Genomic DNA, 17,882 nt, shown 5'->3' with positions numbered 1-17,882 from the left:
AAATAGTTTCACTTTTTTTTTTTTCGAGGTAGGGTTTCACTCTAGCTCAGGCTGACTTGGAATTTGCTATGTAGTCTCAGATTGGCTTTGAACTCCCGAGTGCTGGGACCTGGCTTATAAATAATTTTTAACCTTTAAACAAAATCTGATAGCACATAGGGATTTTTGTTTTTGATTTTTTGTTGATCCCTTTCCTACCACAAAGCAGCAGATGTAATTGGGATTCTCAGGCACACTAACTATGTTTCAACTGCTCCATAGCCACAGGGGGAAGTGGTTTCTACAGCAAGCTGTCATTCTAGACTGCCCCTCATTACATTCATTCATTAGTCATGAAATACAAAGACAAACAGCCAGGCATAGCGGCGTGCACATCTTCAATCCCAGCACTCAGGAAGCAGAGGCGGGAGGATCGCTGTGAGTTCGAGGCCAGCCTGGGACTACAGAGAGAGTTCCAGGTCAGCCTGGGCTAGAGTGAGACCCTACCTTGAAAACAACAACAATGGGGAGAGGGTGTGTGAAAAAAGACAAACCACTTCCATTTCTGCCTTGTGGGTGGTTTCTTACCAAGGCACGTCTGCCCGTCGGGACCCAGCACGCTTCCTGCTGGGCAGGCGCACTCACTGGTGGGCACACAGCTGCCATGGCAGTCCTCCTCGCAGATGTCGTAGAAATCTAGGGAAGGACAGAGAGCATCTTCTGTGAGGGTGAGGACCAGGGGATACCTGGTTTTGAGAGTCTGCAGAGTGCAGTAGTAGGAAACCAGCTCCCAGCCACCATTCAGGGGTTGCAGAATCCAATGGCAAGAGGTACACTGCTGGGGGAGTATATATATTTGGTTTTTCAAGGTAGGGTCTTGCTGTAACTCAGGCTGACCTATGTAGTTTCAGGGTGGCCTTAAACTCACGGCGATCCTCCTACCTCTGCCTCCCCAGTGCTGGGAATAAAGGCGTGTGCCACCACACCCAGCCAACATCACAATTTTTTTTTTTAAAAAAGTATATAGACTTTGACAGAAATCCACTTAAGAGTATTATTGACCTCAAGTTCTTTCTTCCTGTTACATATAATGTTATCAAATCAATAAACAACAAGTGTAATGCCACCATAGGGACATCCAGGCATCTATAAAGTAACAGCTATCTTACCAAGGGGGTTCCTATGTGTTTACAAAAGTTGGAAATCCATTATTTCCAATTTTCTTTCTCTCTCTCTCTTTCTTTCGTGTTTTTTTAAAAATATATCTTATTTATTTATTTATTTATTTGAGAGAGAGAGAGACAGAGAGACAGAGAGACAGAGAATGGGCACGCTAGGGCCTCCAGCCACTGCAAACTCTAGATGCATGGGCTCCCCCACTTTGTGCATCTGGTTTACATGGGTCCTGGAGAATTGAACCAGGATCCTCTGGCTTTGTAGTCAAACACCTTAGCCGCTAAGCCCCATCTTTTTTCTTTTTTTTAGGTAGGATTTCACTCTAGCTCAGGCTGACTTGCAATTCACTATGGAGTCTCAGGGTGGCCTTGAACTCACAGCGATCCTCCTACCTCTGCCTCCACAATGCTGGGATTAAAGGCGTGCGCCACCACACTCGGCTCTATTTCCAGTTTTCTAATGCTTTATTTTAAATGGAATAATGACAAGATGAAATAAAATAAAGTGAATCAGTTAGAGTTCCCTTTTTCTACTTGTTCAGGTTGAAGACAGGAAGTTGGGAGACATACTCAGCCCCAAACCAATGTTGACATTATGTCACCCTAACTGGGTTTCATGAGGCCCTTTCTCTTTGGCTCCATCATCTGTGGCCTTGCTGGGTGGGGGGACAAGGATCCCAGGAGGGTACTCACGGCCGCAGTAGACGTGGAAGCAGACACTGGGCTTGACCAGCCGGTACACGTAGTAGCCTCCAGGGCAAGCCTTGACCTCCACCGTGGTGTTCCACAGACAGCAGTTCCCCTTGAAGCTGGCGCAGGCCTGGCGCTGCACGATGCCATCCTCTTCTAGGGGGTGGCTGCCATTGAGCCAGACAGGGGCATGGGTCCCACAGTGGTTTTCTGGTATGCAGAAGGTGGGCATGGCGTCTCCTGCCATGCCGGTGAAGCGGTACCATTCCCCATCCATGTGGCTGTCGCAAAGAGGTTGAGCTTGAGACTCATGTAGCTGGTGGTCGGTGTTCCTCCAGGGTTCATTCAGACTGATGTAGGCAGAGCAAGGATCTAGGGCTGGGAATGGAAGTGGGGCCTCAGAGGCACTCAGGGGTGGTAAGAATGTGTGTGTGTGGGGGGAGGGGTGTACGCACATGTGTACAGATAGGCACATGCATGGGAAGGTTAGGGAAGGACATCAGGTGTTCTCTTACTGCTTATCCACATAGTTCCTTGAGACAGGGTCTCCCTCAACCCGGAGCTGCTGTTCATCAGCGAGCACCAGCCATTCTCTGGACTGCAGTCTCTGCTCCCTCTCCCACTAGTGTTACAGGCAGCAAAGCCATGCTCAGCTTTTCCTATGTGGGTTTCTGGGAGTCCAAGTCGGCTGTCTCCAGCCCAGGAGGCCCTCGTGCTTAAGCAGCAAGCACTCATCTCCCCAGCCTGCATTTTGGCCTTTTTGGAGTTCAAGAAAAAAACAAAAACAAAAACTTATCTACAGTCCCAGATAATGGCTGCTTAAGATTCCACAACCTGATTTAAGCATGTTTTACAAATATCATTATTCTTTTAATTTTATGTTTATTTATTTTTTTAGAAAGAGAGAGGGAGAGAATGGGTGGTGCCAGGGCCTCTAGCCATGGCAAACAAACTCCAGATGCATGAGCCACCTTGTGCATCTGGCTTATGTGGGTTCTGGGGAATTGAACATGGGTCCTTAGTCTTAGCAGGTAAGCACCTTAACCGCTAAGCCATTTCTCCAGCCCCAAATACTCTTCATAGCATTCTTTCAAACCCATTTCTGGTAAGTTTAGCACTATACCTAGTTTTCTGTCCAGAGTAAATACGTGACAGAAGGATGACCATTCAATCCAGGGCGGCTGGATTCTACTCACCGAGCCCTGCCCTGGACAGACTGTCTTTGTGTTCTCACGTACAGGTTGTGACCGCCTTGTGTAGAGGGAATTGCTCGGTCTCATATGGGGTCCTAAACATTAACTACTAGACAAGAGGCTGAGAAGTATCGTTTTGTTTTTGTTTTATTTTTTGGTTTTTCAAGGTAGGGTTTCACTCTAGCCCAGGCTGACCTGGAATTCATTATGTAGTCTCAGGGTGGCCTTGAACTCACGGTGATCCTCTGCCTCCCTAGTGCTGGGATTAAAGGCGTGCGCCACCACACCTGGCTTGAGAAGTATAATTTTTTTGGGGAAAAAAAAGATTAAAGGGAACACTTTAACAGTTTTCAAAACTCTGGGACAGGGATGGGGAGATGGCTCATGGATGAAGCACTGCAAGTCTCAGTCCCCGAGTTCAATCCCCAGAACCCATGAACAAAGCTGGAAGCGACCCCTCGCACTTCAGCTGAGCCACAGCTGAATCCACGGAGGACTGGGGAGACGAAGACAAGCAAGAGCGCTGCTTCCACGCTGAACCTGACAACCAGCGCCAGGGCAGAGGAGACAGACCCTGAGGACACTCAACACCTACCAAAGCAGAGATCCAGAGGCTCCTAAGAGCTCATCACTGAAGTAGATTTCAAACTCACCCACAACAGCTCAGGGAATTTTGCAGAAGAGGGGGCGGAAAGATTTTAAAAGTCACAGGTTGGGACATCATGCCCAGAGGCATTCCCCCCCCAAAAGAACTGATTACTGCTCCCACAACGCAAATCCATGGGAAATACCTGCAACCCCACTGAGGAGGGTCCTCAATGGAATGGGGGTGGGGACGAGGAAAAAGTGGGTACTAACACGTGACGTATCCATACGAAACATCTTGTTGTTAATAATAATAATAATAATAATAATAAACATAAGAAGAAAAAAGAAACAGTTGAGTCAGATGGCATGGTAGCACCAAGTCGTCACATATAAGTAGGCTGACATCAGATAGAAACATTGTGCTGTCTTGTAATCAAGGCTAAGAAAAGTAGTATTTCTTACCTTGAGCATCACATTGTCTCAGGATTCACACATGAGGTGTTCAGAGAAACAGCAAAGCCCAGAGACCCTACCCTGTGACAAAAGGGTTTCTTCCATCCCAGTGGCCCAGGCTTCTTTTGAACTTCTAGATCTAAGCACTGAAGAGACCCAACACCCACCTTGAGGCCATAAAAATGAAGAAAAAAAAAAAAACCCAAACAAACAAAAAAACGAACAAAACAAATACTCCCATAGCCAGTCTTCAAACCAAGCCTGGACTAAGACAGTCCTCACAGCTGTCTTTCATAAGATCCTGATGGGACGATGTGGTATGGAAGGTCAGGTGCATCAAGCTCTCTGTGGAATCGAACGTGGAGATGTTCTTCTCTCTGTGCAAAGACACATTGCCTCCTCCTATCCCCATGGAATGGCATGAGAATGAAACATTCTTCAGTTCACATCTATATGCCTCCATTCTACCCGGACAACAATCAAGGAATACTTTGGAAAGACTACTGTGAAGAGACCACTGCACAGTTGAACTGTGAGAGAACCTTCCAGAAGGCAATTCTTTCACACTCGGGAAGCATGAGATACAGAGATAGGAATGCACACCAGAGAGAAGCCCTGACTATGAAGTCTCCATGACAACAACACAGTGACCTCAGAGCCTGCTTCCGGAGCAGAGGCCGAAGAAAAGAAGACGATGGAGTGGTGATGGCTAAACCTTAAGGGCATGTGATACCAACTCACATACAGATCTCACGTGGCTTCCACTTTATTCATTTGCTTAAGTCATCAAACCAAGTCTTAACAAAAGTATGCTTGCCATTACTCTAAAGGGGGGGGGGGGAGGGAAGCTGGTTCTGTAATCCCAGCACTCTGACACTGAGAGGGAAGTAGGAGGCAGAAGCAGAGGCAGAGACAGAAAGGAGACTCTCCTGGAAGCTCTGTGAACACAGCAAAAGGAACAACAGTGGAGCCAGATCCAGAGAAACCCTGCCTCAAATGAGGTGGAACAGCAAGAAAGAATGGACTCACAAAGTCGTCTGCTGACCTCCATGTGGGCCGCAGCACGAGAGCACTTGCACATGCACACCCACACATGTCAATAAATAATAGTTTGAAAAGATTGTATGTATGTGTGGGGAGGTGCCAGGGCCTCTACCTCAAGAAACCAAAAAGGAAAAAATAAAATCAAAGGATCACAAACAGATCATTCTGAGCAGGTATCTTTCAGTCCCACTTTCCAGTCACGGGACAGGCTGTGTACCACAATGCCGTTAGCCCCAGTCCCATCTTTGGAAATTAAAAAAAAAAAAGATTTGGAAAGTCATTTGTCAAGACAATGATAGGCAGATTTTGCATTACTGTGGAGTCTGACTTGATAAGGAACATGTAGCGCTCACCCTGCTGCAAAGGAAGGGTTCCCAAGGCACTTAAGTGGCTGCTTTGAAGTGCACGGCACACCGGCACACCGGTGAGCGGTTGCCGGAGGTGATGGGACAGTTTGTGACAAGATGTAAGTAGGATATTGCCTTTTCTGGAAATGACACATTCGCAGAGCTGCAGACGGCAGGAGCCAGCTTCTCTGTGAAATGCCCCCGAGGTATCTCCATCGAGCCCCCCAGACTGTTCTCTGTCCCTGAACTGGAAGAATCACCCCAGACTCTCTTGCCTTTCACAAAGGAAAAAACTCTCCTCCTGAGTGCCCTGCTGGCTGAGGCTCCCTTGCCAAGCAACGTTTCCAGAACAACTTCACAGGTGATTATAAATCCATAGAAATATTTCGCTCATCTCCTTGGATCTAATTTGACAAGAAATGGTTAGATATTCAACCTCTGATGGCTTCAACAGACGTTCCCATAATGAGTATTCCATGACTTATAAAATTTTCCATAAAGTTATTTCTTATGCTATTAAAAAGTTCACTTCCCTTCCTGGTGGAGGGGAACTGTGCCATGAAGACAAGAAATTTATCCATCATGTATTGTGAAATTCTATATATATATACACATACATACATACATACATACATACATACATATATATGTAAATATATAATATATAATTTATACATATAAATTATATAACACACACATTAAATGCTTCCATCTCCTTTTAAGAATCCCCTTTTAATGATCTGACTGTTAGTGTTAAACCCTGTGTTAATCTCAATATGGAACCCAGTATTTGGTATATGCATATTGATCCTGAACTGCTGATACACATTCCTCAGAGGCAGGGCTTCAAAACACGCAGCCCCATGTTCCTCCCCAAATTCTCCTGTGGGCCAGAAATCCTAGCAGCTCAGCAGACACTGCCAGCACCTGGGCTTGTGCTCAGCGTCCCCCAGTGGACCCTCTGCATCCTCACCTTTTCATCACCCCCAGGGGCTGATCTACCTGGGAGCCAACTGGAGACTTTTCCAGATCATGACCTTTGCGTACCTTGTTATACCTCCACCTCCACCCCTCTCTCTTCCTTTCCTTCTCTCTCATCCCCCCCCCATTTCCCTCTTCCCATTTCCTGTCTTTCCTGCCTCTTCTCCTTTCTTTCCTTACTTCCCCTCCCCCACCAGGCTAAGTGACCAACCCCAAAGTTGCCCTACATCTGGTCTGGCCCCAAGTCCGACTTCCTGGAAGTGTGAGGTGGGGAAGAGGGGAAGGTATGGGGAAGAATAGGGGGACACAGTAGAGAGTGGAAAGATGGAGAGGCTGGCTAGGAGGCTATTTTTATACCTGGAACTCTTGGCCAGTCGTAGTCAACAAATACCTGGGGATGAACTGCAGGTAGTTAAGCCTGCCTAAGGACAGTTTCGATTTACTGACTAATTACTGACTGAAAGATAGTAGAAGAGTTTTGCATACTCTCCACCAGTTTTCCCTCATGGATACCTTTGAAAGACATACTTCATCCTTTAGAATGATGCTTGTGTCAGAGTTACTGTGGATGCAGGATTATTAACTCAAGCCTATAGTTTCTCCAGGTTGTCCCAGGGCCTCATCCAGGGCACCACACTACATTTAGCACTCATATCTCCTTAGGTCTCAATAAAAAATGCATGCATATAATGTTTTTTGGTGATAATTCTTTCCCATTACTGTCTCTTGTCCTTTCTCAGAAGTTATTTGTTCTGAAATATGTAATTATTTATTTGACAGAGAAAGAGGGAGGGAGGGAAAGAAGGAGGGAGAGAGAGAGGGAGAGAGAGGAAGAGAGGGTGTGCCAGGGCCCCAGCCACTGCAAACGAACTCCAGATGTGTGCGCCTGCTTGTACATCTGGCTAATGTGGGTCCTGGGAAATTTAACCTGGGTCCTTTGGCTTTGCAGGCAAGGGCTTTAACCACTAAGCCATCTCTCCAGCCCCAAACTTATTTTTAATATGTTTTATTAATCTGTAAGCAGAGATAGATAGATGATAGATAAATAGAAAGATAGATAGATAGATAGCTAGATAGATGGATAGATCGAGAGAGAGAATGGGTACACCAGGTCCTCTAGCTGCTGCAAATGAACTCCAGATGTGTACATCTGGCTTTACGTGGGTACTGGGAAATCAAACCCAGGTTGTCAGGCTTTGCAGGCAAGTGCCTTAACCACTCAGCAATTTCTCCAGCCTCCCCCAAGCTTATTTTTAATCTGTGTCCTTAGCTTGGTGTGGCGGCACATGTCTGTGATCACGGTTCTTGGGAGGTGGAGGTAGAGGACTGTGGTGGGCTCCACAGCGGGCTAGAATGAGACCCTGCTTCAATACAAAAAAATGCAAAAAGGTATCCTTAAAGATGCCAGAGCAGGGCCCAAATTCCTGCAAAGAAATAAATCTGGGTCAGTCACAAAACGAGCTTTGTGAAATGCCAAGAAGGATGGCTCTCTTCCTCCCACCTCCACCCTCTCTTCCAATTCGAGCTCATGTGTATTGGAGGAAAAAAGTGAAAGAGATATGCTAGTCACTGGCACAGAAACATTCCTTTGCCTAGTTGGCCAGTTTTGTGCCAAGCCTCAGAGAAATGGTTCAAGAGCAGCCTGGCCTCTGCAAAAAGTCACCCTATTTGCAGAGGTCAAACTTAATATGTTTATTTTATCCAGACCTGTACCTTTTGTGGGGACACAGCTTTCAGTCCCTTATACTATTAAGGAAGAAACTATCCTGAACACTAAAAAGTCACTTTCCACTCTTAAAGTTGGAACCATAAAAGCACTTATAGGACTGGAGAGATGGCCCAGAAGTTAAAGGCTTTTGCTTGCAAAACCTGACAGCATGGGTTCACTTTCCCAATACCTATGTAAAGCCAGATGCACAGAGCAGTGCATACATCTGGGGTTCATTTGCAGTAGCAAGAGGCCCTGGCATATCCATTATGTCTGTCTCTCTCATAGATAGTAAAAACAACTTTTTTTTTTAATTTTTATTTATTTATTTATTTGAGAGCGACAGACACAGAGAGAAAGACAGATAGAAGGAGAGAGAGAGAGAATGGGCGCGCCAGGGCTTCCAGCCTCTGTAAACGAACTCCAGACGCGTGCACCCCCTTGTGCATCTGGCTAACGTGGGACCTGGGGAACTGAGCCTCGAACCGGGGTCCTTAGGCTTCACAGGCAAGCACTTAACCGCTAAGCCATATCTCCAGCCCAGAAAAAACAACTTTTAATAAGCATTTAGGGTATAAAGATTAGGATTCCTTTCACATGCGCTCCAAGAAACATGTAGCTCATGGAAGGGCATTGGATGTTCAAGCATGAGAGGAGATGGACAACGAAACAGGAATTCTTTCTGAGAATGTGTATTCATAGACTACGACTGACTTTTCTTTTAGATATTTATTAATTTGCTTATCTGCAAGGAGAGAGAGAAGAGAAAGAGAAAAAGAGACAGAGAGGGAGAGGGAGAGAACGGGCATACTAGGACCTCTAGCCTTTGCAAACGAACTCCAGATGTGTGTGCCACCTTGTGCATCTGGCTTTCCATGGGTCCTGGGGAATCAAACCCAGGTTGTTAGGCTTTGCCCGCAAGCTCCTTAACCGCTAAGCCATCTCCCCAGCCCTTTCGAGTGACTTCTCTTTCATGACTGTAGAATGCCTGTTTAAGGCACTGCAATTTAGTTCTCAAGAATCTGCACACAACAGTAAAGCACAGCAAACAAGCTCCATTGTGCCAGCCTCCACTGTGCCAAGCTCCACTGTGCCAAGGAGACTTACCCACAGGTGACGCGGAGGTGACGGAGGTGAGGAGGCCGGCGAGCAGCAGGACCCGAGGCATCGTCCTGAAGCACCAGGTGCAGAATGGGAAATCCTCCTAATACCAACCTTCTTGTCCCCCTTTCAAGCACTCAAAGAAAAAGAAAAAGGAAAAGTTTGGAGCTCTTCAGAAGACAAACTTTATCAGCGTGAGCAGAGACCTTATCCGGGGGAAGAGGGGAAGAGGGATAAGGCTCTGGCATTGACCCCAGATAAAGGTCCTGCTTTACACTGTCAACAGGGTTATTTGATTGATAGATTTCTTTAGGGGAAGAAAAGAAAAGAAAAGAAAAAAAAACCCCTCACAACCCCTCATCCTGTTATTGTTTTCTCTCACGAATTCCCTGCAAGGAAACCTCCCATATCTTATCCAGAAGGGAACTGTAAAGGAGGGACATCCCCTTCACGTCAAAAATCTTGTTTTGTGGCTTCTAGGAACTGACTTCAGATGCTATAGCCGTGGCATGGGCCAGTGGTCCTTTTCAGTGGGAACAGGCTAAGCCACATTGTTGGAACTGGTCACTGGGAAATGCCCCGGTCATATAGTCAGGAGGAGAGCACATAAAGACAGTGATCAGGTCTGAGGTGGGTCCCAGACCTATTTTGTTCCACTCTTAAAGGTTCCTAGACAAATAAAACCTTGGGCTGGAGAGATGGCTTAGCAGTTAAGGTGCTTGCCTACAAAGCCAAAGGACCCAGGTTCAATTCCCCAGGATTCACCTAGGCCAAATGCACAAAGTGGCACATGTGTCTGGAGTTGGTTTGTAGTGGCTGAAGGCCCTGGCGTGCCCATTCTCACTCCATCTGCTCCCCACCCACTTCAAATAAATAAAATTGAAAAAAGAAAGAAAGAAAGAAAGAAAACCTTAACTTGTGCTTTTCTCAACCCAAACAGTGGTACCTTGTGTTTCACAGGATAAAGGCTGTGGGGCTGGTGATTTCTCTAATTATCATATTAGATAGGGGTAGAGACTTAAACAATAGGAACTTCTCATTAAATTAATACTTTGGGGGCTTAGTGGTTAAGGCACTTGCCAGCAAAGTCTAATGACCCAAGTTTGATTCCCCAGTGCCCATGTGAAGCCAGATGCACAACGTGGCGCATGCATCTGGAGTCCATTTGCAGTGGCTGGAGGCCCTGGCACACCCATTCTGTCTGTCTCTCTTCTTTCTCTCTGCTTGCAAATAAATAAATACTTTAAGCAGAGGCCAGTAAGTTAAAAAGGAGACATAAAGGGAAGAGAAAGGAAGGGAGGAGGGTACTTAATAGGTTGATATTGTATATATGTAAGTACAATGATTGTGATGGAGAGGTAATATGATAGAGAATGGAATTCAAAGGGGAAAGTGTCGGGGGGAGGGAGGGAATTAACATGGGATTTTTTTTATAATCATGGAAAATGCTAATAAAAAATAAAAATAAAAAAAATACTTAAAAAAAAAAACACTCTGGAAAGTTTATTGCCAAAATGTACTGGATTTTTTTTTTTTTTTTAGACCAAAGAGGAAAAATCACAGGGACATGCATTTCACACATCACCAGGTGCTATATAATCCCAGGTGTGCAGCTGTCTGGCTCCTGACAGTCTAGTGTTGTGGATACCTGAGAACCAGCAAGGATTATTACTGAAAATAAAGCAAAGGGAAGGATAAGAAGAGCAGGGTTAAAGTTTTTAAACACTATTATTTAAATATTTAATTTTTATTTACTATTTGAGAGAGAAATAGGCAGAGAGAGAGAAGGAAAGAGAGAGAGAGAGAGAGAGAGAGAATAGGCAGAGAGAGAAATAGGCAGAGAGTGAAAGACATAGAGAGAGAGAGACAGTATGGGCGTGCCAGGGCCTTCAGCCACTGTAAACAAACTCCAGATGCGTGTCCCCCCTTGTGTATCTGGTTTATGTGGGTCCTGGAGAATCAAGCCTAGGTCCTTTGGCTTGGCAGGCAAGTGTCTTAGCCACTAAGTTACCTCTCCAGCCCTTAAGCACTATTTTTAAGAAAAAAAAGTTTTATTTGGGTGTGTTTGTGTGGATGGACATGTATGTCACAGTGAGCCTGCTGAGGTCAGAGGATAACCTCGAGGTGTCTGCACCCTTCTTCTCGTTTCATGGAGACAGGGTCTCTTGCCCCTGAAGAAATTCTGGTGTTAGCTGGCCCATGAGTTTTGGATTTTCCTGGCTCCAGCTCCCATTATTGTAGGTGCATTGGGATCACAGACAAAAGAGGGGCTTTACCTGGGTGCCGGGGAAGATTAAACTTGGGTCAGTAGTTCTTTGCAAGGAAGCGTCTTCAGCCACTAAGCCATCTCCTCAGCCCTTTACACACTTTTAAACAGAGAAATTTAAAATCTAAGAGAAATTAAAAAAAAAAAAAAGACCTCCCAGTCCCATTTTTCAGCCCCATAACCTGATGCTTTGGAATTGTTAATAGTTGGGGCTGGGGATGTGGCTCAGTGGTTGAAGGCACTTGCTTGAATTCTTACTCCTGCCCTAAATATGTTAGTTTACCTAGTAGCCAGATTTCTAGTGATTGGGAAAGAAATCCTGTCTTTAGGAAGTAGACCTTGAATTTGTTTTTCTAATCCCCCAGCATCCTCACCCCCTAAATTCCTGTGCCTTTTTTCTCTCAGGAAATCATTTCAGTACATCAGTACCAGGGGGCCAGGTGCCTTGCCAGTATCTGGGTTGTGACAGTGACTAGGTAAAAATGGTCCTTGCAAGAGTCACAGGCCAGCGAGGGGTTTATGTGGATCTCATCTTGCATTAGCTACTTTCTACTAATATCAGTGGAATGCAGGCCATTTGACTGTCAGCTTAAGGTGCAGTTTGACGGCAGGAGTGGGTGACTGGGGTCTTGCATGGCAAAGTAGTGCTGCTAAAGCGCCCTTGCTTTTGATGGAAAAAACAAGCTGCATAATTTCCCGTCCTGGAGAAGCCATCTGAGTGCTTCACGTGTGCTGCAGAGAAACAGAGGACGTGTGGGGGAGATAACCCAGCCCGCTGCCAAGACTGATCTGGAGCCAACAACTTTCGGATCTGTAAACAAGGATTCCCAGGATGGCAGGAAAAATCCACCCTCATTTCAACTCTTTGTCCTGTTCAGTTGACCTGCCTTTTTAATTTTTTTTAAAAAATAATAAAACATTTCAAATATCTAGAGAAGTAGGAAAAACAATGATGGACATCCAGCTGCAGTCTCAACATTGTATTAATATTATTTCATTCACATGCCAGCATGCATTTCTAAAACATGGTCTTACTTTTTTATAGAATCCCTAGACTATTATTACAACTATGATAATCAGTAATAATCCTTCGATATCTAATACCCTTTCCATGTTTAGATTTTCACAATGGTTTTGAGTATTTCTTTTATTGTTGTTTTGAGTCAGCATTCACACAAGAATGCATTTTCTTTTTTTTCTCTTTTTTAAAACTTTTTATTTATTTGAAAGCCACAGACAGAGAAAGAGGCAGAGAGAAAGAGAGAGAGAATGGGTGCGCCAGGGCCTCCAGCCATTGCAAACAAACTCCAGACACATGCGGACCCTTTGTGCATCTAGCTAATGTGAGTCCTGGGGAATCGAGCCTTGAACTGGGGTCCTTAGGCTTCATAGGCAAGCACTTAACCACGAAGCCATCTCTCCAGCCTGAGGGTGCATTTTTTTTATGCCTTTCTCTCTCCTACCCTCATGTTTTTTGTTGAAAAAGCCCAATCTTTTGTCCTATAGAAAACACCATATTTGGGGTTTTGGTTGATTGCTTCTTTGGTATTTTAGCTCCCTCTACCCCTATTTTAACTCTAATGCTCGTTCATTTTTTTCCAGTTTTCCTAAAGAGTGTGCTACTAGACCTTTAAACACCAAAAACACTGTGGTAATGCCAGAGGAACTGATTACACAGATCGCTGAGGGGGTGGATAACGGAGTGGCTGTTCTGTAGAGATCTCAGCTAGAATGGCAAGTTGACGGCTACCAAAATAGACATGGTAACTGAGCTGAGGGAGAGAGTGAGGTCACCAGGGAAAGTGGATCCCGGGGTGGAACTCTGGGGAAATCTAACTTCAGAGCTGCAGTCAGAGGAAGAGGACTCTGTTGATGAGATGGAGCCGATAGAGATATCTAGGTGCAAACCTAAGGATGGCATCACAGGAGTGGAAGTGCTTGAGATATGCTATATGCCAATGAAATTTTATAAGGTGGCCATCTTTATACTTGCAAGTGTTCCTTAAATTAACCTACACATTTATCCTAAGGAAAGAATAACTCATAAGGTACACTATGGAAGACAAAGAGCTCAGTCTAACTTGATAAGAAAACAAATGCCAGTACTTACAGTTTCGAATCGAGTTTTCCTTTACTGTGAAATCCTTCTAGGTAGAAAAAAAATCCCAATTTATTTATATGTTTATTTTATTTTAATTGATTTTTATGAGAAAGAAAGAGGCAGATATGAGAGAATGGGGTTGCCAGGGCCTCTAGCCACTGTAAACAAACTCCAGATGCATACATGTGCATCTGGCTTATGTGGGTTCTGGGGAATCAAATCTGGGTCCTTAGGCTTCGCAGGCAAATACCTTAGCCGCTAAGCCATCTCTCCAGCCCTTGTATTTGTTTTTGAAAGCATCCATTTAAGTGCTGACCACACACCCTGACAAGCAGGGTTTCATATTGGCCCAGGACAGCTCTGGTGACACCTTTTCTATTTATCCCAGTCCCATCCTCACCAGTCTACCAGTTTGGAGTTTGATTTCAGGATTCAGTGATGAGTCATGACTCAGATGTCCTCTCTACAGTCCAGCATTCCTTTCTTCATGTTGGTTCTTTAGAGCAAAGCTCTGTCTAGATCAGTGGTTCTCAACAGATCACTAGCAGTGCTTGGTTGACACAGGTTGCTGGATCCTCCTAGAGTCTGACTGCACAGGGACCCGTGAACTTGCACTTCTAGCAAGACTCAGCTGGCGCCAAGACGCCGCGTTGAGAACTCTCCTACTGCTTCCCACTCTAAGGATCCCTCAGCCAAACTGCATCCCTCCAACATGACCCGCATCTAGTGAAAACTCACTATGCTCTTTACTTGTATTTTTTAAAAGATATATGCATTTTTGGTTTTTTGAGGTAGGGTCTCACTCTAGCTCAGGCTGACCTGGAATTCACTATGTCATCTCAGGGTGGGCTTGAACTCATGGCAATCCTCCTACCTCTGCCTCCTCAGTGCTGGGATTAAAGGCATGTGTCACTGCGCCAGGCTCTGGCTTATTGAGAAAAAACATTTTTAGTTATGAGAGAGAGAGAGAGAGAGAGAGAGGGAGAGGGGGAGGGAGGGAGAATGGGTATACCAGGGTCTCCTACCACTGTAGACAAACTCCAGATCTCCAGATGCATGTACCACTTTGTGAATCTAGTTTCACATGGGCACTGGGGACTCAAACGTAGGCCATCAGGCTTTGCAAGCAAGTGCCCTGAGCCATCTCTCCAGCCTACTATGCTTATTAATTAATTAATTTTTAAGGAGAGAGAGACAGAGAGGGAAAAGAGAGCGAATGAGCATGCCAGGGCATCTACCCACTGCAAACAAAATCCAGATGCACATGCCGCTTTGTGCATCTAGATTTTTTTAAAAACTTATTTATTTATTTATTTATTTGAGAGCGACAGACACAGAGAGAAAGACAGATAGAGGGAGAGAGAGAGAATGGGCGCGCCAGGGCTTCCAGCCTCTGCAAACGAACTCCAGACGTGTGCGCCCCCTTGTGCATCTGGCTAACGTGGGACCTGGGGAACCGAGCCTCGAACCGGGGTCCTTAGGCTTCACAGGCAAGCACTTAACCGCTAAGCCATCTCTCCAGCCCTGCATCTAGATTAATGTGTATACTAGGGACTCAAATCTGGATCCATTAGGCTTTGTAGGCAAGTGTCTTAACTGCGGAGCCATTTCTCTAGCCCCATCACTATGTGTTTTTTTTTTTTTAATTTTTATTTATTTGAGAGAGACACAGAGAGAAAGACAGATAGAGGGAGAGAGAGAATGGGTACGCCAGGGCTTCCAGCCTCTGCAAACGAACTCCAGACGCATGCGCCCCCTTGTGCATCTGGCTAACGTGGGACCTGGGGAACTAAGCCTCGAATCGGGATCCTTAGGCTTTACAGGCGAGCGCTTAACCGCTAAGCCATCTCTCCAGCCCACTATGTTTTTTAATTGTGGTAAATCACACCTCACATAAAACTTACCAGCATGACCATTTTCAAGTCTTAGGTTGGGTGGCCTTAAGTTTCAGCATACAATCACCACCACCTTCCATGGCCAGAACATTCTCATCTTCCCAAGCAAAAACTCTGTAATACCCCTTAAACAATAACCCCCCTTCTTCTCTCTTCCTGGAAAGTATCACTTATATTTCTATGAATTTGACTATTCTAGATCTAGACTAGTGGAACCATATTTATTCTTTTGTGACTGGTTTATTTCACTTAGCATAATGTCTTCAAGATACATCCATGTTGGGCTGGAGAGATGGCTTAGTGGCTAAGGCATTTGCCTGCAAAGCCAAAGGACCCAGGTTCTACTCCCCAGGACCCATGTAAGCCAGATGCACAAGGAAGCACATGTGTCTGGAGTTCCTTTGAAGTGTCTGGAGGCCCTAGCATGCCCATTCTCTCTCTGTACCTGCCTATTTCTGTATCTCTTTCTCTCTCTTTCTCTCTCTGTCAAATAAATAAATAAAAATTAAAAAAAAACAATTAAAAGAAAAAACAAAAACTTAAAATGTTGTTTAAAAAAAAAGATACATCCATGTTATAGCATGAGGATTTCATTCTTTTATGGCTAATATGCCGCTACACACACACTCTCTCTCTTTCATTGTCTATCTATTCCTTCAATGCTGAACCTCTAGGCTGCCACTCTGTGTGTATAAAACAATTAGTTTGCTCATTCATCTGCTGATGGACACTTGCATTGCTCCTACCTTTTGGCAAGGTAATTAATGCTGTCATGAGTGTACAAATATCTGTTTGAAGGCTGGAGAGATGGCTTGGCAGTTAAGGCGCTTGCCTGCAAAGCCAAAGGACCTAAGTTTGATTCCCCAGGATGTATGCAAGCTAGATGTACAAGGTGGCACATGTGCCTGGAGTTCGTTTGCAGTGGTTAGAGGCTTTGGTGTGCCCATTCTCTCTTTCATATATTTTTTAAAAAGCTGTTTGAGCTCTTATTTTCTTTTATTATTATTAGTAGTAGTAGTAATAGTATGGGGGGGGATGAGAATTAGTGGGCCAGGGCTTCAGCCACTACAATCGAACTCCAGACACTTGCGTCACTTAATGGGCATGTACAACCTTGTGCTTGCCTCACCTTTGTGCGTTTGGCTTATGTGGGGATCTGGAGAGTCAAACATGGGTCCTTTAGGCTTTGTAGGTAAGTGTCTTAACCGCTAAGCCATCCCTGAGCACTTATTTTCAATTCTTTGGGGGCATATACTGGAATTGCTGAATCACATAGCAATTTTTTTAAGACTTTCTGAGGAACAACCACACTATTTTCCAGAAAGCACACCATTTTACATTCCTATTAGCAATATAAAGGGTTTCATTTCTCTACATCCTAACCAATAATTGTTTCTCCTGTTCTGGTTAAGTCACTTCAAGGGGTGTGAAGTGACACTGCATGATCTCAAAAGTTCTTACATGCATAACCTTAATGACTAGTGATGTGAGCTTTTCACATGTTTACTGGACATCTGTGTATCTTCTTTGAAGAAGTTTCTATTCAAGCCCTTTGCCCATTTTTAGGTCAATGTGCTGTTGAGTTCAGTGTTTTAAAACCAACTTTAAATTAGAAACTTCTTAGAGACAGGAACCACATATTTTCCTCCTTTCCATTTCTTCTTTCCTTTTCTTTGAGAGACAGACTTGTTCTGTAGCCCCAGCTAGCCTCAGACTCATGATTCTCCTGCATGAGCCTTCAAAGTGCCAAGACTGTCAGCATGTGCCACCAGGCCTGGCTGTTTTCATTCATTTAAAAAAAAATCCTCTGGGGACTGGAGAGATGGCTTAGTAGTTAAGGCTCCTGCCTGGAAGCTAAAGGACTTCTGTTTGAATCCTTCAGATCCCATATAGCCAGATGTAAGTGATGCAAGCATGCAATGTTGCAAATACCCACAAGGGGGCACACATATCTGGAGTTCGTTCACAGCAGCTCAAAGGCCCTGGCGTGCCCATTCTCTCCCTGTCCCCCAAAATAAATAAATAAATAAATAAATAAATAAATAAATAAATAAATAAGTAATCCTCTGCAAAGTTCAACAGAGTATGTGGAATACACTGGCATTAAATGCTGCATACAATAGTCATTTCAATCTTACCTTGGTACATCTCACATACCTCAGGGTTGTCAGGTTAGGCTGCAGCAGGTGCTGGGAGCATGGAACTTCTCTGAGCGTCACCTCACACCACACTAAAGCAGCTGAACACTTGATGCATACTTTTTGACATGCAATACGTTTCTGTTCAGTGATCACTGTCAATTGATTCAACCCTTGAACATTATGAATATTTAATCTTGGTTTGTCCTTGAACAACTTTCAG

The 17,882-nt window shown here is 44.7% G+C and overlaps 1 protein-coding gene across 1 annotated transcript in view; it reads right to left on the bottom strand.

Moving 5' to 3' along the window:
- The window catches only part of Oit3 (oncoprotein induced transcript 3), a 28,369-nt gene extending 18,970 nt beyond the window's left edge, over positions 1–9,399 (bottom strand). Inside the window, exons 1-3 of the mRNA XM_004657908.2 lie at positions 9,266–9,399; positions 1,848–2,222; positions 568–675 (exon numbers count right to left, since the gene is read on the bottom strand). Coding sequence (XP_004657965.1) covers positions 568–675; positions 1,848–2,222; positions 9,266–9,326 — 544 coding nt within the window. The 5' untranslated portion in view covers positions 9,327–9,399. The remainder of the gene's footprint in view (positions 1–567; positions 676–1,847; positions 2,223–9,265) is intronic.
- Between the last annotated feature and the right edge of the window lie 8,483 nt (positions 9,400–17,882).

Source organism: Jaculus jaculus, chromosome 18, assembly GCF_020740685.1.
Source record: "Jaculus jaculus isolate mJacJac1 chromosome 18, mJacJac1.mat.Y.cur, whole genome shotgun sequence".
Taxonomy (NCBI): Eukaryota; Metazoa; Chordata; class Mammalia; order Rodentia; family Dipodidae; genus Jaculus; species Jaculus jaculus.
Note: the sequence above shows the minus strand (reverse complement) of the source record. Positions and strands in the feature narration are given on the sequence as shown.